The sequence below is a fragment of the Moschus berezovskii genome, chromosome 17, assembly GCF_049115385.1.
Source record: "Moschus berezovskii isolate FMDL1 chromosome 17, NW_MosBer_1.0, whole genome shotgun sequence".
NCBI classification, from domain to species: Eukaryota; Metazoa; Chordata; class Mammalia; order Artiodactyla; family Moschidae; genus Moschus; species Moschus berezovskii.
The window spans coordinates 49,174,852-49,198,913 of NC_142476.1; the positions used below are offsets into that span (position 1 = coordinate 49,174,852).

Genomic DNA, 24,062 nt, shown 5'->3' on the forward strand with positions numbered 1-24,062 from the left:
TCTACCTCTGAAGCCCCCTGAGTGAGCAGGGCTGGACCCAGGGGCCTGGCGGTCACCTTTAGCCCAGGGACTTGCTTGGCGGACAGTTCCTGGCACCGGGCCCTCCCTACCCCACCCGAGCTGGGCCAAGGCAGGCAGCGTTGCCATATTGAGTAAAAACCAGTGGAATCCGAACACTCTTGAGGGCTGGGCTGTGCCAGTGTCTGCACCATCTCAGAGCCCGGAGAGCGAGCCCCCCTCTCCTCCTGGCCTAGCTTGTTTCACAGAGGCCATAACAACCCCCTGACAAATATCGGGGGAGGCGCGGCGGCTGCTATTTGCAACCCAAAGTCGCTCCCCCTGGACCTGACACCTTGAAAAAGCCCAGACTCTGCGTGGCATTAAAACAAAGAATTAAACAAAAACCTCCTCAGGAACCATTTGCAATGCTGCTCTTGGTGTTAAAGCCTGAAAAATGTCGGTCTGTATAAACAGCTCGCTGAATTGCACCCACACCAAGTATGGCCATGGGGAAGGCCCCACCCCGGCCCACCCGGCACTGACCGAGCCTGAGCACCGGAGGACCCTCTCCTCTGACCGTCCAGCCCCGGGGAAGGAGAAGGGGAGGTGCCCTGCCCCGGGCAGGCCAGCCTCCGGGGGAGGGTGGGGTCGAGGGCGGGGGCGGGGCACCTGCATGCAGTGGTAGTGGGTGCTCTTCCCGTTGAGGTGGCAGCCGTGGTAGTAGACGCTGCAGTCGTCCAGCGGGCTGAAGCGCATGAAGCCGTGCTGCAGGGAGTTGTCCCGCTTCTTGTGCATGTTGTAGTGCCGGATCACATCCTGCTTGCTCGTGAACCTCTGCCAGGAGAGGGCCTGGTGGGTGGGAGGCTGCACCTGGCCCCAGGGCCCTCTGGTCCTCCTTACAATGAACTCTATTTGGGTCAAGGCAGCCCAGACTGCCCCAAGGCCAGCACCCTGGACTTGGGAGGGAATAATTTAGAATGTTCCAGAACCACAGACCCTTCCCTGACTTTCTCCACGTCTCTCCATCATCAGGCCCGGAAGCAGAGAAGATGAATTGGGCCGGGCCTTTCAGCCAAGGCCTCTGACAGCTGACAACTCATTTTGTCTGGTGTCACCAATGGGCCCTGCCAGGCTGGGCTCCCTGGTGAGACAGACCACTGCGTTCCCCTCTCACTCGCTTGCTCTGCACTCACCAGAGGATGAGCTTTGAACATAAGGGACAGTCTACCTGAACCTCAACATAGTCATCTGTAAAATGGGGCAGCAGTACGAGCCTCATGAGGACACTGGAAAGAACTGACTAGACAAGGTACGCAGGCTGTTTAGCAGTCCTTGGTGCATGGTGGACTCAGTGCACCGGAGCACGAATAATTATTACTGGGGAGGCAGAGGGCTCCAGACCCCATCAGACGCCCGTGGGCAGCAATCTGGGAATGTGGACAGGCTGGAAGTTTTTCTGGCCTCTCTTCCTGCCCAAGTCAAGTTCGGGTGGCCCAAGCAGAACCCAGCAACCCTGTCCTGCCTCCAGGAGGCTCCTGCGCTGCTCTGCCAGCCTGTAGGAGCAGGGCCAGTGCCCGCAGGACGTACCTGGTAGTTGCACTCGGGGTCGAGGCAGTGGTAGTGCTCGCGATACTGGTAGGCGCAGTGGATGTGGCCGCAGTGCTGACTGCCTGAGAACCTGCAGGGAAGAGCGGGTGGGCTCAGGCCTCTCTGGATGCCAGCTCCAGGGTCCTCAGCCTGTGCCTGGGCTCCAGAGGACTGCTGCTGGGGTGTGGGGGCCCTGGGTGGAGATCTGGAGGGGCAGAGATAGCCCCTGTGTCCGTGAAGCAGAGGCTGAGAAGGCCAAGGAGAGTGACGGGGCCGCTGGGAATCCCAGACCCACTGAGCTGCAGACTGAGCCTTATCTGCCCCAAGAGGGAATGCCAGGGTGGGCTGGGGGGCACAGAGGCCTGGCGCCAACGTTGGGGGGAGGAAGCGGGGCCAAGGCAGAGGCCAGAGCAGGGTTGGGGAAGAAGCCTAGGATGGGATGAGATGAGGTGGGGAAGGCATGAGCCCCAAGGTGGCCCAGCCGCTGTTTCTGCAGGTGCTGCCATCCCACTCCCCACCCAGCGCTGGGTCAGGTGCTGGGGACCCCAGTCGGGCCAGCCCAGGGCTCTGTGACTGAGAAGTGTTAAAGGGCTCTCTCTGTCCTGGGTTTTCCCGACACTTGAAACAGTCCAGAGTGATGAATTTTTAAAGCCCAGCATCTGTTTGGCTTCTCATGGTAGGGAGCATGTTCTCCAGCCAACTCCCCTGCCCGGAGCCCCTGCTAGCTGCCTGGCCACCACCGCCTGCGGTCCAGAGCGCCCTGGGCCATCTCCGGGTTGCAACACTGCCAGAGTGGGGGCTCTCGCAGCCTGAACAATGACTACCCAGGGAGAACACACCGTGACAACTGTGAACAAGGTGGTGGGCTCAGCCTGCCTGCCCCACCGTGGAGCGAGTGAGGGCAAGCCCCGTCTAATGGGGAGAACCACTTGCAAATAAAGATTTAAGCTGAAGCTGCCAAAAAAGCCATCTGCTGAGGCACTAATAATAATGATAATAATAATAATAAAGAGAGCACAGCAAAGCTGAAAAGACAAGGAGGGACAGGAGGGGGACACAGAGAGGGACGGAGATCAGCAGAAAGACGGCTGCCAGGGCCTGGCCCAGCCAGGTGCTGCCCCACCGGGTACTGCCTGCCGGGGGCCTGAGCTGGGGAATCTGATGAGGTGAAGTTTCTTCACCTGCCAAGTCCACTGCCTTAAGGAGGTAAAGGGGCAGGCCTGGAGTCAGGTGGTGAGGCTCGAGGTCTAGCCCGGGGAGGGGGGGCATTGCACACTGAGGCCGCCTGCCCACACCCCTTCTCATCCCCTTACTGTTCCACTCGTGGCTTGCATTGCCCTCCCTGCACCACCCCCCCAAGGCTCTGGACGAGCTGTGGAGGGGGGCCCTGTGCTCACCTGTGGCCGGGTCCTGCTAGCAGGCCCTTTCAGGTACCAGAGTTCTGCCTGGGATCCAAGCTGCCTAAGGGCCTGTGGTCTGGACCCCATGAAGGGGGCGGGGGCTCTGAGATGGAGCAGAGGGCAGTCCCTGGAGGGAGTCTGGAAGCAGGAGTGTGTGGGGGTGGGGAGGCAGCAGGCAGCTGATACTAGCAGTCAGATGGGCATGCGGTCCCACGGTCCCCAGCATTCCTGCCCCACCCACCTCTTCAGGGCAGTCTCCTCCCCAGGGGCCTACCTGGCAATATATTTCTGGTAAATGTTTACATCTTCAGTGACAGCTGGTTTATCTGTGGGCAATCCGTTCCTGATGAGAGACACACAGGGCACAGCCGATGAGTGGACGAGGCGGCCTCCTGCCCCAGGCGTGTCTGGGGGCAGCTCCCTGCCCTGTGGTCCTGACCCTTGTCTCCCTTGCTCTGCAGCATCTGGGGCACTTGAGGTGGGATGGGAAAAGTTCTTTAGCAGAAAACTAGCACAGTTGGGTTCAGTTGGCCCACCTTCAGCAAGGGCTAGGCTGTCTCAAGCTGGCAGGGCTGGAGGGCTCCACCCTGAACATGGGTCTGACCTAGAGTCCAACCCTCAAGAAGCCTGGGAAGCTGGGGCCTGGCCCCTCTTACACACAGGGAGGTCAGGACACTGCTGGCTGAAGAGGAGTACCAGAGACCACTGGGGAAGACTCCAGGGGAAAGGGCAAGAGCAGCGCCAAGCAAGTCTGGCTGAGGGGTCGGCAAAGACCCCTGACACCCTCCATGCTGAGGGCGGCTCTCTAGACCTGCTCTCAGGTTTCTGGACCCTCCCCCAAGAGGGATGGCTGTGGGGAAAGGCATTCTCAGCCCCACACATGGATCCATCAGTCATTTCACCACTGCCGAGGGCTTTGCGCTGGTTCTGCCTGCCCCAGCCTCCTACCATCTCCTGCTGCCATTCACACAGCCCAGGCTCTGAATCCAGGAGCCAAAGCCACCAGTTTGGAACCCAGAACCCCCAACCCAGAGTAGGGTTTTCCCAGTCAACCATAAGCCCGCAGCTGACCCTCAAGGTGGCAGGCAGAGAAAGCCTGTTGTAGGCAGATGGGGTTACAGTACTCTGTGGCAGGTGTGTCAGCAGTGAGCAAGTGCACAGAAGCACAGGCAGACCTTGGAGATGATGCAGGTTCGCTTCCAGACCAGCATGATCAAGTGACATTCACAATGAAGCGAGTCACGTGAATTTTGTTTCCCAGAGTACAGAAAAGGTATGCTTATGCCATACTCTAGTCCATTAAGTGTGCAATAGTATTATGTCTGAAAAAACCATGCGTATGTCTTAATTAACAAATGCTTTACAGCTAAACAACGCTAACCATCAGCTGACAACTCAGGGTTGCCACAAACCTTCAGTGTGCAAAAATACGCAACCTCTTTGAAGCACAAACAAGGTGTGCCTGTATGTGTGTGTGAGGGTGTGTGCACACAGCAAGATGTGTAGTGTGTGGGTCCATGAACTGGGTGTGAGTGATTATGTAGGCTGTGAGTGTGTGTGTAAGTACATGTGTGAGACTCTGGGTGCACAGTGGATGTGCACAAGGTGCGGGTGCACGTGTTCACAAGTGTGAGCTTCAGAGGCAGAAAGTGGGTCTCTGAGTCACCCCAGTGCTGGACTTAGGGCTGGCAGTGAGGGTGGCGCGTGCCTTACTTGACAGTGGAGACAGTCCCCGTGGTGATGGAGTCTGTTTTGGAGAAGGTTGACTTCAGGTACTCGGGAGTGTTGAAAGGCAGGGAGGCAGATGGCTCAGGGCCTGGCCCAGGGGCGCTGGGAGCAGTGGGCACGCTGGCGAGGGGTGCAGGAGCCAGGCTGGGGGTGGGCGGAACCTTGGTGGGGCCAGGCTTCTGGATGGCCCGGACGTCGTACTTGGAGGGGCGCCCCACCTTGCCCGTCTTGAAGGCGATGGCCCCGCCCATGTCGGGGCTGCCCTCCCCGGGTTTGAAGAGGTGCAGGTACTTGACGTTCTCCAGGTCGTACTTGGATGGCTTCTTGTAGGCACTCCCATTCTGGGGCCGCAGGTTCTCGCCGGTCTTCAGTTTCTGGATGAAGAAGTCGTACTTGGAGGCGCGGGCCACCAGGCCCTGCATGGGGACGCTGCTGTGCGAGGGCAGGGGCAGGATGGTGGCCTTGGTCTCCAGATGCGCGGTGCTACTGGGAAGCCGCAAGCCGGGCAGGGGGCCCAGCGCCTCCTTGCCTGCCCGCCCCTCGGCCGTGGTGCCATGGGCCGGCCAGGACAGCTGCTCGCCAGCCTTGAGCTTGCGGATGTACTCCTCATACTTGGAGAACCGCGCCCGCTTGCTGAGGGCGTCCTCAGAGGCAGGCAGCGAGGAGGAGGTGGCCGCCTCGGGGGTGGAGCCCGCGTGCAGCTTCTCGAAGCTGATCTTCCTGGCTAGCTCATCCCTCGTGTTCTGGTCGTCGTAGCCAAACATGCCAAGGAACTCGGTCATGGTGGAGGCCGCGTAGTCCCGCAGCGAAGAGGCCTCTCCTATGGGAGAGGAGAGGGGCTGTCACCTCTGGGAGGAAGCAGGGTAGCCAAGGGACAGGCTACCCCCAGAGAGGGAGGGGGCCGGCCTGGGGAGGGGGCGGAGCAGGACATGATCTATGGACATTTGGCTCACTTGTTAGGTTTTACGACTCTTAAATTAATTTGTTTAAAAAAAAAGTAATTAATACTGGGGTAAAATAAAACGAGTTCATCAATGCCAGGAAAATCAATTTCCTAAATGTTCTGGCCGATGGCTTTTCAGTACATTAAACAAAGTTTCATAAATGTCTCCGCTCTCTCGCCTTGGCCTAATATGAAAGAGAAGTCATTTTACTGGAAGTAAGGCCAGATCTCAACTTGCCTCCGGGGTGGGGGTGGGAAAGGGGGCTGGGGACAGGTAGGGCTGTGAGCCAGTAGCTGGGCAGTCAGGAGGACCCCTGGGGACCATCAGGGGAGGGCCTGGCCTGGAGGACCCTCCCTCCCCCCAGAAATGGACACACAAACCCCTAATTCCCGAGAGGAGGACGAGGGGCTTGCCTGAAGCCTCCTCAGAATCTGTCCTCTCGGCCCCTTCCAGCTCCCCCAGGTTACTAACGGCCCCAGACAACAGGGCCAAGGGGGCAGAAATCCTGCTGATGTGAGGCTCAGACTCCCTCAAGGCCCCACCCCAGCCAAGACTTATGACACGGGGAGGCTTACAAACCTCCCTGCCACCCTCTGGTCACTCGTGTTCACGCACAAGGGTAGGCCACCCCGAGGAGAGTCAGGGCCGGAGACACAGCGGCTGACAGTCCGCATCTCTCACTCCAGCGTCCACGGCAGGGCACACGGGGAGTCCTCCGCAGCCACCTCCCCGTGGGGCTGTGCATGCACACACACTCTCACAAGCTCACGTCCTAGTGATCATCTGAGACACACATACAAGTGTGCCCAGACCATCTCAAACTCCACATCCAGCTTCCCAAGACGGTCCCATTTGGCCTGGGGCTGTTCCCTGGAGACAAGCCCCCTTCCACACACAATGTGCCACCACTGCAAGCCTATGGGATGCCCCCTCCCGCAAGACGCACCTTCCTGTGCACTCACTAATGCCAACCACCTGCTCTACCACGCCCCGAGTCAGGGGTGGGGACACTCAGGTGGGTGAGACTCGTCGGGCCCCAGAGGACGTGCGTGTTCTCTCTACTCCTGTCTGAGCCTGCACACCCAGGCACACAGAGCAGCAGGACCCCAGGCCGGGGGGTCCTAACAGCACAGCCAGGGAAAGGTGTGACCAGCACCCAGCAGCGGGCTCAGGTGGTCTGAGAGCCGGGCTGGGCTCCGAGAGAAGAGAAAACCTAGTAGCATGTAGACAGAGCCTCCGCGCTCCTGGGAGGAGGGGAGGAGAGCAGTTCTGTGGGGTCTGGGGCCCTCTGGGTGAGGACAGACAGTCATGGACAGCACCTGGCCCCCAAGGTGGGGAGAGTGACTCTAGGAACCGACAGATGGCTGTCCCCCTGGGCTGGCTGGCTGGTAGGCTGCCATCCTGACCTCAAGCCACTTGGGGTGGGGGATCCGGCCTGGGAAGGGTGGGCTCTGGATGCTAGATTCAGTGGCTCAGGGACCAGGGAAAGGGGCTAAAAATAGCTGGAGGCAGCTGAGCCCTCGCTATATATGGCAGAGAATCAGAAGGCTTTGAAGGGCAGACGGCTTAGAGCAGGGAAGGGGCCAGGCAGGGGTCCCGGGGGCAGCCCAGAGGCCTGCATTCCCAAGGCCACGGTGGGCAGCTTGGGCTCTGGCTGCCCAGCTCCAGGCCCCAGGCTGAGCAGGCTGCCTGGCGTCATGCTGCCATCCCGCTGCTATCCCAAACCCGAGGGGGTGAGGCCTGGAGCCAGGAGGCCACCGTCAGTTTGCAGCCCTGCCTCCTGCTGTGCTGGCTCGCCACTCCCCCGGGAGGAACCGAGGCGCTGAAGGGACAGTGGCCCCGGTCCTGTCCCTCCCCACTCCTCAGGCCCAGCGCAGTCACCTTGTGTCTGGGAACGGCAAGGGCTTTTCCTATCAGAGGAAACTGAAGGTCACACTTTTCCTCATTGATCTTGCAATGTTTGTTAATTACTCTGTCACTGATGTGGCGAAGGATAATTAAACAGCTCTGTTTATATCTTATATGCATAATTATGTGGCTGCGCAGGGCTCCCCGCACAGGGAGGAGATGCGCCCCTCGCTGCAGGGGAAGGGGAGGCTCGGGATGCTAGGCACCCGCTGCAAGGAGGCTGGGGAACTGAGGAGAGCCCGGGCCCCAAGTTCCAGCCCTGGCCGTGCCCCCTCCTACCCAGAACTGAGGTCCTCCCTCCACAGACCAGAAGGAGCTCAGGGCTGCTCTGCATCTAAGGACACGTGGACCCCAGAAGAGCCAGGCCTTAGCCGTCTCGTGGGAGAGAGGTCAGCCAGGGGACCGCGTCTGGGGCAGGTGGGTGCAATGGGATCTGCTGGCTGGCTGTCCCTCTCTGCATATCCAGGTACCATGCCCCCCAATAGGCTCCTTCCCAAGCAGGTACTTGTGGCGAGCCATCTACCCACACACTATCCATCCATCCATCCATCTGCCTGTCCACCCGTTCATTTGTCTTCCTGAAGACCCACTGCGTGTTCGGCAGCTTATCGCAGCCCTGCTCACGCATCTGCAAAGCTGCTTTCTCAGGCCCTTCCCTTCTCACCCCTGCCACACCACCTCCACCCCAAGCCCTGCCCGACTCCTCTCCCCCGTGCCAGTGGCGACCTTGGCCCAAGCCCCCACCTGCTCAGGAGTCCTCCGTGGACCCGAAAGAGGGGGTCACTACTTGGAGCAAGAGTGCGGGCAGAGGGCGTGCTCTGCAGACACGCCACTCCTCCTCCTTGTGGGGCTCTGTTCTGTCCAGGGCTGAGATACCCACCTGAAGCCTGCTTGGCACTGGGGCCACCGTCATCCTTGGCGGCTGCCCTGTCCGAGTCCTTCTCCTCCAGGACGCTGCCGTCCTTGGGGGGCTCTTCACCGTGGTCCTCCTCGTCGCTGCAGCCTTGGGGCTGGACCATGTAGACACCCTCGGGTGGCAGCTCCAGGCCCTCCCGGGTGATCCGCCCCAGCACGGGCGCGGGTGCCGGCTCCTCGCTGTACTCCCCGTTGACCCACTTCTCAATCACCGCCCGCCTCTTGTCTTCTTCGCTGCGGGGGGCCCGGGCCACCCCGGACTCGGGGCCACTGTGCTCTTTGTCCCGGGGCCGCAGGGGGCTGCCCTCGGCGTGGGCGCTGGCCTCCCCGCCCTTCTCCACCACCACCTGGCGGCTCAGCTTGGCGCAGATGGCGTTGAGCTTCAGGCCGCCTTTGCGCTTGGCCGCCATCGCGGGCTTTCCTGCGGGCGGGTCAGTGCACCGGGTGCCTTCAGCTGTGGGGATGGAAGAGAGGGGTCAGAGGCACCGCCACCCACCTCAATAGCCCCACATCCCCCAAGCCAGAGGTCTCCCCAGTCACGTTCCACCCCAGTGCCCTGAGACCAGGGCACGTCTGTCTCCTCACTAGACTGCGGGTTCTATTCTCAGAGCCTCGCATGGACTACGTGGTTCAGAAATATCCTGTAAATGAATGAATGAGCGAACGGCTTCATGCACAGCAGCAGTCTTCTTCTTAGCCCTGGCTCCTGGAGGCACTTCCTCCCCGTGTCTGGCCCCGGGAGCCAGGCCAGCTGTGCCTCAGGATATCACTCTGCCTCGGCCAACTCCTGCAGCCCTGGGGGGCCTGGCTGGCCCCAGGAAGCCCACTTTCCAGATCTGAGAAGCAGGAATAGATTGGGATTCCTCAGATCCCCAGCAGAATGCCCAGAGGCTGCCGTTCTAGTGCCTCATCCCTGAGCATGACAGCGCGATGCAAACAGCCTGGAACTGTTAAGCAGGCTGCCTGGGCACTGGCCACCTCCCTCTTGGCCACTGAGCAGGGCACCCAGGGTCTTGGCGGGGGGAATGGTAAGACCAACCCCATACAGCTGGAACCTGCCACAAATGCCAACCAAAGCTAACACACCTACACCGGTTTATTTGTATATTGGTCCATCTGTCTGTCCACCCATCCATTCAGCGAGCTCCTACATGGCAGTGCCAGGGGTGGGGTGGTGGCCACAGCAGACACAGTCATGGCTTACACTCCCTTTGCACACAGGGGGCCCCATCGAAGCCTCTAGATGGCAGGGCTCCCTGGGGGTGGGCATGGCCACGCCTCCACACAGCTCAAAAGGCTAAGCCAGGGGAGGGACTCTGCTCCCAGGGGCTTCACTATAATGATCAAGAGCCTAAAAACACAGGCCTGGAGCCCACCAAGAGGCTGACTCAGACAGAGATGGGCACGCTTGGGCCAGGACCTCATCTGGAGGAAGACTTGGCTTGCGCACACAGACGGTGGTCCCCTGATACAGACAGTGCCCGGCAGCCCCAGGTCCTTGTCTGGAAGCCAGCCGCCCAGTCCTCCCAGGCCTGCGGCCCTGGTTCTTCCGAGCCCCACTCTCGCCCTAGCCAGATGCCCACTCTACCCATGTCTGTCCCCATCTCCAAGTCTGCACTGCCCACACCCAAGTCTCCAAGCACCATTGTGGGCTCTTTCTCAAGGATCATTGGTGGGGCCCCTCATCACGCCATCCCACCCGACCCCCAGGCCAGCCACCAGGCTCTGTGACACCAGGCTTCCTCAGGCAGGCCTATGGGGGGCAGGCCGCACCTGGGCCTCTCTGCCCCCAGCCCTGGTAGAGAAGGAGGGTGGGAGTGGGGGAGCCTGCTCTATTTTTACCAGGAGGTAAGCAGCCAAGTGTGTATGGCAGACGGCAAATGAATCTATAAATATTTATCCCAAGGAAGAGGGAAGCAGAAGCTCCCAGGGCTGCACTTGCTGCTGGTGACACCCCGTCCCTGGGCCCCCACCCATCCTGGAGCCTCCTGGCACTTGGGCCCACCCAGCCCTGCCCACCCTTTCCTGATGACGGCCGTGTGCCTGGCTCAGTCCCTCGTGGGCCCCCACCAGCTGTGCTGCAGCTGTGTGCCGGGGGGCCCAACCCCCACCCGCAGGCCCCATGGCTCCGCCCACGCCCCCGACACCTGCCCTCCAGCTGCTGCTCTGCCCCAGCCCACCTGCCTTCCAGATGCTGCCCTCCCTCTGACTCCCGCTGCTCCCAGGGGTGGAGGTGGGGAAGGCATGTAGGCCTGGGGTGCATGGCAGGAGGCAAAAGCAGGCCTTCCTTGTAAGTGCACACGCGTGAGAGTCTGGGGCGGTAAATAGAGGGGGGTGTGTATGTGTGTAAGAGTTGAGGTTCAAGTTGCCTGCCCGCCCGCCTTCCAGCCCATCCCGTGGGGCCTTCTCCTCTACCCCTCCTTCAGGACCCTGGGACCTGCAGACTACCCCCCTCGTGGTCTGACCCCAGGCTCCTGTCCATGTAAACATTCCCCTGACTTTCTTCCCTAAAATATAAACGCCGTGGCCGGGCCTCAATGGGAGGAAGCCATCCGTCCCCGGCCCTGTCACTGCCCCTTTCATCTCCTTCCCGCCACCAGCCTGCCCGCTGCTCTATTTACACTGGAAACTTCCTCTGGGAACAATACTGCCCAGGAGGCCGGCTTGGGCTGGAGGGTGGGAAGGCGCGGGGACTCCCGTACCGCTAACCCAAGACCCGGCTCCAGAGAGGAGGCGAGGGGCAGGGCGGCTGCAGTGGGCCCAGTTGGGCCCCGGGGAAAGGAGCAGGCCGGTATCTGCCTGTGGGCAGCCAGCCCAGGGCGTCTCCCAGCCTGCAACCTCTGGCCCCAGGGATGCTGGATGGGCCAGGGTGAGCCCTGGGAGGCAGCACTGCACCATGGTGTGGCCTGGCCTCTGGGGCAGACAGTCATGAGTTCAGGGCCTGGCTCTGCCCCTCTCTAAGCTCTGGGTTCTGAGCGAGCTCTCCCCCCATGAAAGGGTTGCAGGACTAAGGTGATGGGGTGCCTGTCTGTGCCAAGCACAGGTCCTGACCGTCAAGCATCTGGGGAAAGGCAGCTGAGCTCTGGGAGGGGACAAACAGGCAAGTGTGGTGCCACCTCTGGGCACGAGATCCCTAGAGCAGGAAACCACACCTGCCAGAAGAAGTTGCTGGTGGGGGGACAGGAGAGGCTGGAGGGCCAGGCTGTGGGCAACAAATGGCCCTTCCCTGGCTCCCAGAGTCTGAGCCTCCCCTCCAGGGGCTCCAAACTCAACAAGCCCCCTGCAGGCAGCTCTGTCTCCAAGGTGAGGGGTCTTGCTCAGGGTGGAGAAAGGGAGGGGCAAGAACAGGCCTGTCCTCGCACCTGTTGGGTGCTAGTTCACGGTGTCTCACCATGACCCCGTGAGGCAGGTACTGCCGTCGTCCCATTTGACAGCGGAGGAAGCTGACCCTGGAGCCGTGAAGACACTCCAGAGCCCGAGCGCACGAAAGCCGGGGTGCAGCAAGGTGCGGGGCTGCCACCATGTCCCCGTGGCGGCTCTGGAGGCTCCAGGAAGTCCCAGGCCACCCCGAGAGGGCTCCTCTCCACTCCTGCCCATCTCCTCTTCACCCCCATTCCTGGTTCCCATAACACAGAGCCCCCTAAAGTGTTAACTGTGATGGGTAAAATGGTGCAGCAGATTGCTACAATAAATAATTTACTGATATTTATAAATATGCAAATCAGCCAGCTTCAGAAACCGAATGAAGGGAGGGCCTCAGGAGAAGGGCCCGTTATGGCAGGAACCGCATCGCTCCCTCCACAGGCTGGGGAAGGCCAGGGCTCCTGCCAGCTCTGGGGGAGGGAGGGGGCTCCTCTAGCTGCACCTGGGCCCCTCATCCCTGATCCCTGGGGACTAAGGGGGCGCTGGATTGGTTCCACCTCCTCGCCCGGTCAGGGCCAGGTCCTTCCTAGCCCTGGGTAGCCTGGGCTTAAGGGGACTGGAGGCTCCAGTGCCCAATGCCCACGACTGGGTCTCAGAGTCACCCTTCCTGCCTGGGGGGGGTGGGGTGGGGGCTGGTCCCCAGGGGCTGGCAGGCCTGGCAGCCCCTCCCCACCGGTGAGTAATGTGTTTTGGGGCCGGGCGGACTGTCAGCTACCAGGCTCCGGGTGCTTTATGGGCTCTGCCTGGTGGCTCTGAACTCCCTGGTAGGAAATAAAGTTCTCCCTGCGCGTCCCTTCTAAACATTTCACTCAGTGGAAACGGTGTTTAAGAAAAATGAGGACATATTTCTTCCTAAGGATGCAGTGTCCCCTTTGGGCGGCCTAATGCCCGCTGTATATCAAGAAGTGGCGAGGCAGGGGCCAGGCACCTGTCCCTTCAGGTGGGGGTGGTCCAGGGGGCTGGCCTATCTGCTGCCAGGTGGCTCGGGGGCCACGGGCACTGCTAGGCCACTCTGGTGGCCGCCCTGGCCCACACAGCATAGAGCAATATGGTAGCTGGCACCCTGAGCACCTCCCCTGTGCTGGGGACAGCACTGGGCAACAACTCCGAGCCTCAGTGACACACCCACCCCCATCCCAGCACGGCCATCGTCCTGTCCGTTTCCGGATGAAAAAGCAGAGCCCAATGAGGCTGTCAACTGTCACGGTCATCCAGCATCTGTGCGAGAGCTGGACTCAGACGTCTCACCATCTGAGACCCTAAGTGTACCTCCCACAGCTTCCCAACCAGGGTGGCAGAATTTCGGAGCCTCCCTGCCACCCCTAAGGACTTGTACTTGACGGGCCACCAGCCCCAGGGCTGGGGTGCCTGGGGGTGAATTCCGAGGATACGACATGAGCAAGCGGACTGCGCTGGGTCCTGCAGGATGGACGGTTCAATTTAGACCAGGGGGCAGACACTCGCTCAAGTCATTACAAGTGTGATCACTGCGGTGAAAAGTCTCGGTGCCACAGGAGTGGCGAGTCTAGGAAGCAAGGAAGGGTTACTAGAGACACCTGTCCCAGCTCTGCTCCCCCATGAGCTCCCTCGGGGCCCCACCATCCTTCTGCCTCCCTCCTCCCCTCACCACGCAGCCCAGTTCCATCTTAACAGTTTCAGCCCCGTCTCCCCAGACACAACCTGTGCCCTAGGAGAACAGGGGTGTCCTTCCTTCCCTCTTGGGCCCAATCCTGCGCCTCACTTGGCAGAGAGGAGCAGCCACTGCTCCTCGAGGCCCTCAGTCGGGCCCCCTAGTCCCCACAGCTCCAGGTGGGGAACTGGGGGGGGGCAGCTGCTGGGCCCTACGTGTGCCCCTTTGTTTATTTATTTATTATGATTTTTTAGTCCAGTTAAAAGGTTTACTATCCAGACGCGTCTAAGTGGCCTCACTTAGCGTAAGTAACTCTATAAATCAGGGAAACTGTTAGCATCCACCGCACAGGCTGGCCATCAATCTCCCCCAGGTCACAGCCAAACAGGAAGGGGAGAAAAAAAAAAGAGTTACCACCCAGGGGAGATTTAAAACACACACACACAGCGCACACGCAGACTGCGCGCGCACACACACACTCGGGCGTCTCAGTATTTGTACAATCATATTATAGTCACATGTGTACACACACAGCGGCCCGGAGACAGGCTGTGCTGCGTGCGTCATGACATGGATGCACGAACGCGGCTCCTGCAGCCCGAGGGGGACACACCTGAGGAAGGGGTGAGCCCCCAGGGCCGGGCTCTCAGTGCCTGCGCCACCCTGCCCAGGCAGGCGGCTCTGGAGGGCAGTGGGACCAGGAGGGGGTTCAGCTGGGTGCCTTCCCCTTCTGTGGCCCCTGCCTCTGCCAAACCCCAAAGGGCCAAGCTTTTCCCTTTTGTGTGTAGGAGGCAGGGAGGCAGTGCCCAAGGATGGGGCAGGGAGGTTGTCAGCCCCAGGCCACTGACAGGCCCTCATCCCCTGTACCCAAGGCTGGGCACACCCCCAGATATAGCACATGACTCAAGGAGGGCAGCGCCATCCGGAGGAGTGACCGGCTTCGATGCAGATCCCAGGAGGATGCCCGGCGAGGCGAGCTTTCTGCAGCAGCCTCAGGAATGCCTCACCTTCTCACTTGAGGAGATGTGGCTGGATGCGCACAGAGCTTGGACACAGGCTCCCACCCCGTCCCCAAAGAGGCCTCAGACCTAGAAGGCCCCCACCAGGAACGGGGGTGGGGGGCCACTCTTGGCATTCTCTGAGGGTCCCCAAGGCCAGGCCAGGCAGTCGGAGGGCGGAAGACCCGCCCAGGCCCACCGCCTCTCCCACCTCGCCCAGAGGCCTCCCCGGCTCACCCGCCCGCCTGCCCGCTGCATCTCCCCATGAACTCTATTTCTCTTTCCTCTCTGAAAACAACTGAGCTGTAAATACTGTTTAACCTTCTCCCCCCCTCCCCCCCACCCCCTCCCCTCCGCACTATAAAAACACAAATATGCCATAACTCAGCCGGCCCGGCCGCCCAGCCTCCAACATGCCCTGCGCCCGGGCCTCTCAGGAAGGTCATTACAAACGACTTTCCGATTCACTGCTCCTGAAATAATTTTGTGTATTAAAACCTGAATCTGCACTTTCTGGGGCCGAAAGCCTCGCTTAATTATGGCGGGTGTCCTTGGGACGGACAGTGATCCTTCACTCGCCAGCCCGCGCTCCAGCCCTCCGCCCGCCAGCCCGCCCCCCTCCCGGGGCCCAATCTGTTTTCAAAGTGTGTCTGTCCTTTATTAAATTGTTTTCTTTTCCACATTATCAGTTGCCATGGAGACCTCATCTCTCGGATTATTTGAATTTCATTATATCTATTGATTTGGGAGCATTTCATCTTTTTTATTGTTTTTCTGTCAATTTTCAAAACGAATAACCATCTAATTTGCGTCAGTGCTGATTATGTTTGTCCCTCAATAGAGGTCGGCAGCTGCGCTGGGGAAACAAATCAATGAAAAACCATCATAAAACTCCCCACTCCAGTCTCCAGGATGTGTGGGTGACATTCCACGCCTGCGAGACACACACTCATCAGCTCCAAGTTCGGCTACGGTGGCGGCTGCTCCTCTCCACGTCCGCCTCCTCTGGCCTTAATATTTAATTCTGCGATTTGGGGCATTATTAGTGGTGTTTTTATTAGTGCGTGTGCATGTGAGTGTGCTGTTGTGTTAATTTGTGGGTGAGGCAGGGAAACCCCGGAGGAGGGCAGGGTGGACGGTGCTGGGGGTGCGGTGGGAAGTGGAAAAATGGGGGGATGCCCAGAGGAGGGGACGGAGCCCGGGACCCCGGGGAGGACCACGATGAGGGCTTGGGAAAGGGGGGACGCAGAAGTGGGACCGAGCCAAGGGGAGGAGAGGAGGGAATTCAAATTGCTTACTTTGTTGGTTTTTTTTAAATAATTTATGCAATTTTAAGCATTTATGTATAAATTTTTTAATAAGCCACCCTGGAGCAGGATGGCCATTAACATCCCAACGTCCTTCTGTCCAATGGGCTGGCGGAGAGGATCAATTTCTGAGAGTACTTTCCCTTTTTTATGACATGATAAAATGCTTTTAAAGCAACTTACACAAATATGGAAATTTTTTTTTTCCTTTTTTTCCGTCCCCTCTCCCTTCCCCTAACAGCCTTCTTATCCACCGGGGATGGGGGGTGTGCGCGCACGCACACTCGCTCACGCTCTCGCTCCTGCGGGGGGAGGGGGCGGGGGGCTGGCCGGGAGAGAGCCCCAGTTCTAACTGGAACTGGCCGCCTGTCCTTCTAACAAGGGCATAAACTTTCATTACCCATGCACGCAGTCAAAGACAATTTAGGGAAACGCGCTGCTCGGAAAAGGAAAACCTCAGCGATTCGTGGCCCACGCTGCCGCTGCCATCTGGGGGGCTGCTGCCGCCTCCAGCCCCCAGTGAGAGGGAGCCAGAGCCCTGAACCTTGGGCCCTGCCTGGCAGGAGGCGGGGAGGGGCCCCCGAGGGTCACAGCCACAGAGGGAGAGGAGGGGCCAGACAGAGCCCCGGGAACACCCAGCTTGGGCAGGGGCTGGGCCCCCTTGTCACGCTCCCCCCACACCCCTTCGCTAACCCCAGTCAGGCATGAGCCCTTGAGGACTCCAGGGCTGTCCCAGAGCGGACACTCAGCTCTGTGGATGAACAAATGAAAATGAAGCAGGAAACTGTCCAGATCGCAGGGGTCCACGCTGGAGACTCACGGTGCCGGGGAGAGGCTCCCTCTCCAGGTGTCACCTCCTGCAGAAGTGGGTCTGGGGCAGGAATGCTTCGAGGGGAAAAGGATCAGGGCTACCACAGCGAGAAGGGGTGTCCTGGCCACTACCACCCTGACCCTGCACTTGAACCCCTAACTCCCTGAGATGGAGCCAAACCTTGTGAGGAAGAGGGCAAGTGGCTTAAGACTTAAGGATGATCCTTATTTTCATGGCCCCATTACCTTTCAGACCCTCGTCCTGAGGGCTGGGGCAGGTGGAGGGGCCTGAAGGGTAAGCCCAGTCCCAAGAGGGGGATGACCCTGGTTCCCAGGGCGGATTGGGACGGCGTTCACCCTGCTGAGCCACACCTGGGCAGCTGGCCTTTAGAAGCTTCCAAATAAGATAAACTGACATTAGAAACTTGGTGTGTATGCTACATCGCTACAGTCACGTCTGACTCTTTCCAACCTCATGGACTGTACCCTGCCAGTTTCTCTGTCCATGGGATTCTCCAGGCAAGAATACTAGAGTGGGTTGTCGTGCCCTCCTCCAAGGGATCTTCTAGACCCAGGGATCAAACCTGCATTTCTTACGTCTCCTGCATTGGCAGGCGGGTTCTTTACCATTAGTACCACCTGGGAAGTCCTAGAAACTTGGTCCCTCTCTTAAAAACTTGCCACTTGAAGCAAGTTACATCTCTGCCCTGGACATCCATGTCCTCACCTGAGATGCAGGGTTGTTGAAAATGAGGATGTAGGGTGACATGTCTGGTGCAGTGCTGCGCAGCAGGGTGCCTGCCACCGTACTGGATGGTGACTGTGGACAGGGTCCCTGTCTCGGGAGCAGGAAGGGCTGCTGAGGTCAGCACAGAGTCCAGCCCTGCACGGCCCAGCCTTTGCCCAGAGATCTGGGAGGTCTCAGCCTCTTCCCGCCTTCCCCTGCACCCTAAGCTCAACTTTCTCCTGGGGCACTCCCACCCTGGAGTCCCTGAGCATCTCTCCGGACGCATCCCATTCCCTTGTGAGCCTGACCATGGGCAGCCCAGGAAGGGCCCCACGGTATCCTCGACCTTCAGCGGCAGCCACATGGGAGCACCCCTGGGGTAGTCTGTGGTCAGGCTACCCCAGCCCTCTCGGGATGCGAGTGGAGCAGGGCTGCGCCCACCCTCCTCCTCACTGGTGCTCAGCCCACCCCCTACCCCACAACTGTCATTAAAATAACAAGTTTCTGTTACAATCTAAACATTCCCACATCGCATAAAGGGTTATATTACACCCGAGTCACTCCCGGGCCCGTGTTTGCACAGAAAAGCTCACGGCAGGTCCCCCCTCCTGACGAAGTGACTTATTAAAGTTTAAACAGTAATTAACAGAACAATAAAAATAAAGGGATGTTTGGGGAGTCATAGCGCACACAGGGTTTTTGGCAGTGCCAGCAGTTTTTCAGTGCCCTGCGCTGGCAGCAAAATGCGACTGTGAAGCCAGGGGGGACAGAGGACCGGGCCAGGGCTGGGCCGGGGAGTCTCCGGGCCTGGAGGGTGAGAAGCTGAGGATGGACAGGAGGGAGGGGATGAGAAGGCTGCTGGGAGGCCCTTCTGGAATCTGTGTGGGGCCACCAGCCCCGCCAGGATCCTGGGTGGCAGGCTGGGAGTGGGGGGAACAGGAGAGGCGATCTGATAGCCACAGTAAGTCCACCGAGCTAGGCTGCAGAGGCTCTGTGATGCCAGCACCCAGTTTGGCCCCGGGCCCTTGCTGGGAGTCCAGTGCCCTGGTCACACCCAGCCAATGCCGGCATGGACCTGACTGGGGGAGGGAGGGGTTGTTGGGTACCCTGGTCCTGTGGGCATCACCAGACCCTGCAGCTATTCATTCCTGCGGCTGGACCCCGGCCACTCTGGCTTCTCTCCCAGTCAGGCAGGGACCTCTCCCTGTTCCTGTGCTTGCGGTACTTCAGTGCTGAGAACTGTTCCGAAGCCCCTGGCCTCTACTAAGCATGAGTAAAGACTCAGTGGGAGCCTTCCTCTCCACCCTCTGGGAGGTGGAGACCAGCTGGCCCACTATCGCTGGGCCCCGCCTGAAGGGAGGAAGCACCCAGTTGGCTAGGCCAAAGTGGGCCCCACTGATGGGCCCTTAATTTGCAAAGGTCCGCAGGGAGCCAGCCCTGGGGGGCTGGCCTAAGGCCAGGCCACTCATCTTTCGCCTCTCCTGTTCTCCCTCCACAAACTCTACCTAGATACTTAGATGCCTGGGCTGGGGGCGGGGGTAGGGGGCAGAGATCCTGAGGGATGGGGGAAGGGGACAGCAGAGAACCAGGGAGGAACCTCAGAGAGAGGAGCCTCAGAGAGAGGAGGGCCTCCACCTGGACGAGGCCAGTGAGCTCTGTACTGTTTCCTCAAAGACTTGGGAGCTGGGGAAGGAGGGACCACAGGAACGCTGAGTGGCCACGGGTGTTATCCCACGCTGACCAGGTGATGGGTACCAAGGTACTACTGGGCGGGCCCTGGACACACTGGCTCCCCAAGCTGCCCTCTCAATTCTTGCAGACCCCCCAGGCCCTGGTTGTCAGAGGCTATGTGGCTGGGTGCTCTCCCAGGCTATCCTCTTTTAACCCAGAGCTCATGGCCAGTCTTGCTGCCCTCGCCTGCCCTTCCTCTTCAAGGAGAGCCTCTCTGCAGTCACTGTTCTCACCACAGAATGTTAGTTCTCCAAAGTGTTTTTCAGCATGGCATCCCCAACTCAGGTTCTCCCCACGAGAGCAGAGCAAATGGTCTAGTGTGGGGCCACCATGAGGACCATGGCAGTGGTCCCCACCCTTCTCTTGGCCTTCTCCAACTCCCTTGGGTCTCCATGAGCCAACCTGCCCTCCCGCCTGCCTGGGGATCCTAGTTCTGCCGTAGTCTCCCTCCACCCTGGTGCCCACCATTGACAGCCTGGACCAACGTCAAGCCCAGAAAGCAGCCTCTGGCCCCAGGCAAGCAGCCACACCAGGTCCTGGCACCAGCTCCCCTGCTGGTTCCTCCACATCATAGCTGCACGGGCTGACGGGAGCGGCTGCAAGCCATGCATGGAGGCGAGACGCTGGACTGAGCTGAGAGGTTCTCTCCAACCTCATGTCTCCTGGGATCAGGTTCCTGGGCTGCTGGCGTGCATAGAGGGCAGGAACTCGCCTAAGCTGGGCCTTCACGGTGCCTGGCCATGCTGCTGCCTCCCTGCAAGGCCCCTGCAGACCCAGCCAGCCAGGGGAGGATAGGGCCCCAAGGCCCTCAGTACTGCCCGAGATCTGGGCACAAACTTTGCCCCAAAGACATGGAGAAGAGCCAGCAGCTTTCCCTCTCCCTCTTTCCCAGGCACAGTTCTTTGGGACTCCACCCCTTGCCCCAAGATGAAGGACTCTTGGTGAGGGGAGAGTGACACTTCCCAAGTGTGCAGCTACTCTGCTCAGGAGCCAGGCTGCAAAGAATGACAGGGGCTCCAATGCCCTGGCCAGAGGAGGCTGACTGAGTTACCCAGCGTCAGGGGCAGCGAGGGTGTGCTGGGGGTTAGGAGGAGGAGGACTGCGGAAGGCAGGGCCCCAAGGAGGGCAGGTGGGGACAGAGACCTTCTGACCGCTGTGCTCTGAGGTGGGCAAACTGGGGGCAGGTTGCTCATCCTAATCCACTGTTTCTAGAATCCCCAGCTTCTCCCCTGCCTGCCGTGGCCTGGCAAGCTCCCCTGGCTGGACAAGGCGCTTCCAAGGGTGGCAGTTCTCGGGGCAGAAGCTGACCTACATGTGTATAGAACTTTAGAACCAGAAGGGCTTTGAGGCCCAAGATGGCTGAGAGACTTGTCTAAAGCCTAGGTCACTCACTTGTCAGGACCAAACAAATCCAGAAACCCAATTCCTCATCTAGGCCCTCTCATGACCAGCAGATCACACTGCTTATTTGTGTTTAAAAAGTTGAATTTCCTGCAGCCTTGGCGACAAGCCCCCCAGCCCCCCAGGGCCCATCAGCCCCGAACTACACAAGGGTTCCCTGGTCGAGAGGCTTCAAGCCCCTCACTCACTCCCCTGGGCAAGGACCCTAGATGGTTCTAAAGCAGCCCCCCTAGGGTGCAGGGCCCCAAGTCAGGCTCCTCAATTCACTCAGGGAAGCACAAGTGGTGTTTGGCTCTGTGACCTGGCTTACCACAGGAAACGGGCAGGACACCTGGATGGGCGACCACGTGTTGCAGGAAGGGACTTTCTCTTTCCGGGACTGAGAGGGCCCCCTCCCCGCCCCCCGCCAGAACTTGTGAGCTGTGCTATGAAAGGGAAACAGGGCAAGCACCATTCTGGGAGGAGAGGAGAGACTTGGGAGAGAGAGGTCCGGGGCAGGTAAGCACAGCCTCCGGGAGCCCCCGGGAAGGAGGTGGGGATGGTAGCAGGTGGCAGAGGGGAGCTGCGGATGCTGCTGCTGCCCCCACCCTCCCTACAGCCCATCTCCACAATCCCCTGGCTGAGGCCAGTGATGAGGACATGAGGGGACTAATTTAGGAGTAGTTTTAAAACTGTGGCCCTGGTGGAGGGGTTTAGCAGTTGTCAGCCATCTGGAGTAAGGAATTACTGTCACCTTCCTGATCCTATAGTCCCTAAACCCAAAGCTGGTTACAGCTCAAGGGGGAGGCAGCAGGTGGGTGGGGGCTGGGGCCCATCCCAGGGAGATGCCCACAGGCCAGGAAGCACCTTCTCTGCCCTCAGAGGGGGCCGGGGGAGGGGGCTGGAGAGTCCAGTGTCCTCTGCGCCCACTCGAGCTCCCCCGCCCGCTCACGCACGCTCACTCCCTGGGCCATGCCGGCTCGCGCAGGGGCCGTCAGGTAAATTAGATCTGAAAGCTGACAATTTCTGACCATATTTCCTTGATTATTTCAAACAAATGCACAGCAGCCGCTGTAAGGAGATTAAAGTGACATAAACGTCCCGAGTGGGAGGGGGGAGGGCAGAGGATTCAGGTCACCCCCATCCGTCCCCCGCCTGACAGACGCTATATCGCTATCCAATCCAATAAAAAATCCCCCCCTTTTGCTTTAATTAATTTTACAGCTAGCTTGCTTAATTACTTTCAATCAAAATCCTCCTGCCATCGCAAAATTAGAGATGGTTGAGCTCCATTAGCCTAAATTCTTCATTTCCATATAGAAAAGAGGCTGTCTGCATAGCCAGCCTGGGCACCCGGCAGGACAGACGCCCGTCTGCCCGCCCGCTGCCAGCCAGACCACTCCTGGCTTCCGCTCCATGGCTATCTCTTATCCATGTATTTCCCCTCATTCTCCTCCGTCCTTGCTCCTTGGACTGAAAGGAGGTGAGGTCCCAGATGGGGTACCTTCCCCACTGGCCCCCACTCTTCCCCTGACTCGTGCAGGGACTGCAGAGCTGGGCTGGCAAAAGGAGGGCCAATGCTGGGGTCCCTGCTAAGAGGTGCCCGCTGGTCTCAAACCCATGGGAAGACCCAGGGCCCTCTGCCTCATCCATCTTCACGAAGCAGACCTCCTAGCCGGGCAGGACCACTTCCAGCAATGGACTTGGCCCCAGTCGGTAAAAACCACCGGAACCCATGTCACCCAGGGTCACCTCTTTGCTGACTCCTGGCTGGAGTCCTTGCTCACTACCAGAGCAACCCCAGGGCGAGCTGTCTCCATGGTGCTAACAGGCACTGTAGTGGCTCCCAAGTTCTCCAGGGGGCCCTATGAAGGCCCCTGCTCACCCTCCCACATTCCCAGTTTCCAGCCTGTGACAGCTGCTCAGGCTCCTCCACCCCCGGCCTGGGCAGGTGCGTGGCAGGTCTGGGCTCCATCCACGTCCTGTGCCTGCACCGGCTCCCTTCTCCTCCCCTCCGCCTGCCTCCTCCTCACAGCCCCCAACCTCAACTCCGGAAGCTCCACTTCAGGTTTTCCAGGCTACAGCCCTGAGTGTCACCACAGGGTCCAGCCCAACCTGGGCTCCAGCTGATTAAGGATCTGCAACAGGATGTAAGGATTATAATAAAACCTGGCTCCGGATCTACAGGGGCCGAGGGCCAAGTCCTGGTCCCGGGACTCCCCTCACCTCCCCTTTTGACACACCCCCTCCCTCTTAGCTGCCAAGGGCCAAGAAAGCCTGGGCCTCTGGGTCCTCCATGGTGTTCTGGTTGGACTGTGGATGACTGTCATGGGTAGCATGCGGGACTCCGGCCAAGTCTGGTGGGAAGGGGAGGGACTGGGAGGGGCTGGGGAAGGGGACTGATGGTTAAAACTTGCCTTGGACCCTCCACAGGGACAGGAAGCCAACCTGGTTCTCCCCTTCAGAGAACCCATAGGAAGGTGGGGTGTCCTGGGTCTGACTTCTGGAATTTCTCAGTAAGGCTCTTCCGGGAGCAGGCTTCAGGGCTGCCCTGTTTCTCTGGCTAAAGGACTCTGGGGTTGGGCAAGGTAGTGGAACCTGGATCTTGGCAGCCAGCCTGCCCAGACACCAGGGACCCACAGTCAATCTGCAGGCTCCTCTTGGATCTTGCGCTAAGGGTTAACCCAAGTCCTCCCCTTCCTGGGTCAGCTGAGCTTCTCAAATACATTCCTAAGTACCTATGGGCACAGTACCGTTGGCCCTAGGGATCTAGGGAGAATGGTTTCATGTATCAGGGAGCTCAGATTCTCATGGGGAAGACCCACTAGCACCAAAGCATTCCCCACACCACGGAAGGCACAGAGGGGAGGCCAGCTGTGAGTTCCAGTAGGTGTCCAGGCCCAGATCATGCCTGGGAAGCCAGCAGGTGCAGAAGGTGGGGGACCGGGGCATGGCCCCGCTGGGTTCCTGCCCCTCCAGCCATTCTGCCCTCCACACAGTCGAGCCCTGGCCTTGGGGGCACCTCTGGACTTCCTGATCACTCTCCCTCCCCTTGGGGCGGAGCTGAAGTGCTAGCTAACAGCAGCATTCTGGCTCTGCCCCTGAGGCACCAGGCCTGGCACAGCTGGTAGAAGGGTGGTTGGAAGAGCAAGTTCCGAGCCAGCTGCCCAGAGTTTGAAGGGGCTCAGCCGCAGTGGGGTGGTGAGGTCCCCACCCGTCCCGCCAGCCAGCACCCTTCTCCCCTCCGCCTGCCTCCTCACAGCCCCCAACCTCAACTCCGGAAGCTTGTGGAGCAGGAGCACCTGGCTCTCACCCCACTCACTCCTTCAACTCAGGAAACACTCCTGCATCTTGGGCAGGCTACCCCTCCTCCTGGGCTTCCCTGGTGACTTAGCTGGTAAAGAACGTGCCTGCAATGCAGGAGACCCGGGCTTAATCCCTGGGTTGGGGAGATGGGTCAGGAAGATCCCCTGGAGAAGGGGATGGCAACCCACTCCAGTATTCTTGCCTGGAGAACTCCATGGACAGAGTCAGACACAACTGAGCGACCAACACTCACCCCTCCTCCTACACA

At 59.7% G+C, this 24,062-nt stretch overlaps 1 protein-coding gene across 9 annotated transcripts in view; it reads right to left on the reverse strand.

Moving 5' to 3' along the window:
* The window catches only part of CASZ1 (castor zinc finger 1), a 154,777-nt gene that overhangs the window by 18,810 nt on the left and 111,905 nt on the right, over positions 1-24,062 (reverse strand). For 8 of the 9 annotated variants that reach the window (XM_055419551.2, XM_055419545.2, XM_055419548.2 and 5 more), the window contains 5 exons: positions 8,448-8,936; positions 4,701-5,535; positions 3,262-3,330; positions 1,588-1,678; positions 670-834 (listed from right to left, as the gene is read on the reverse strand). In XM_055419551.2, the coding sequence (XP_055275526.2) occupies positions 670-834; positions 1,588-1,678; positions 3,262-3,330; positions 4,701-5,535; positions 8,448-8,936 (1,649 nt within the window). The remainder of the gene's footprint in view (positions 1-669; positions 835-1,587; positions 1,679-3,261; positions 3,331-4,700; positions 5,536-8,447; positions 8,937-24,062) is intronic. The other variant, XM_055419544.2, reaches the window with a different exon arrangement.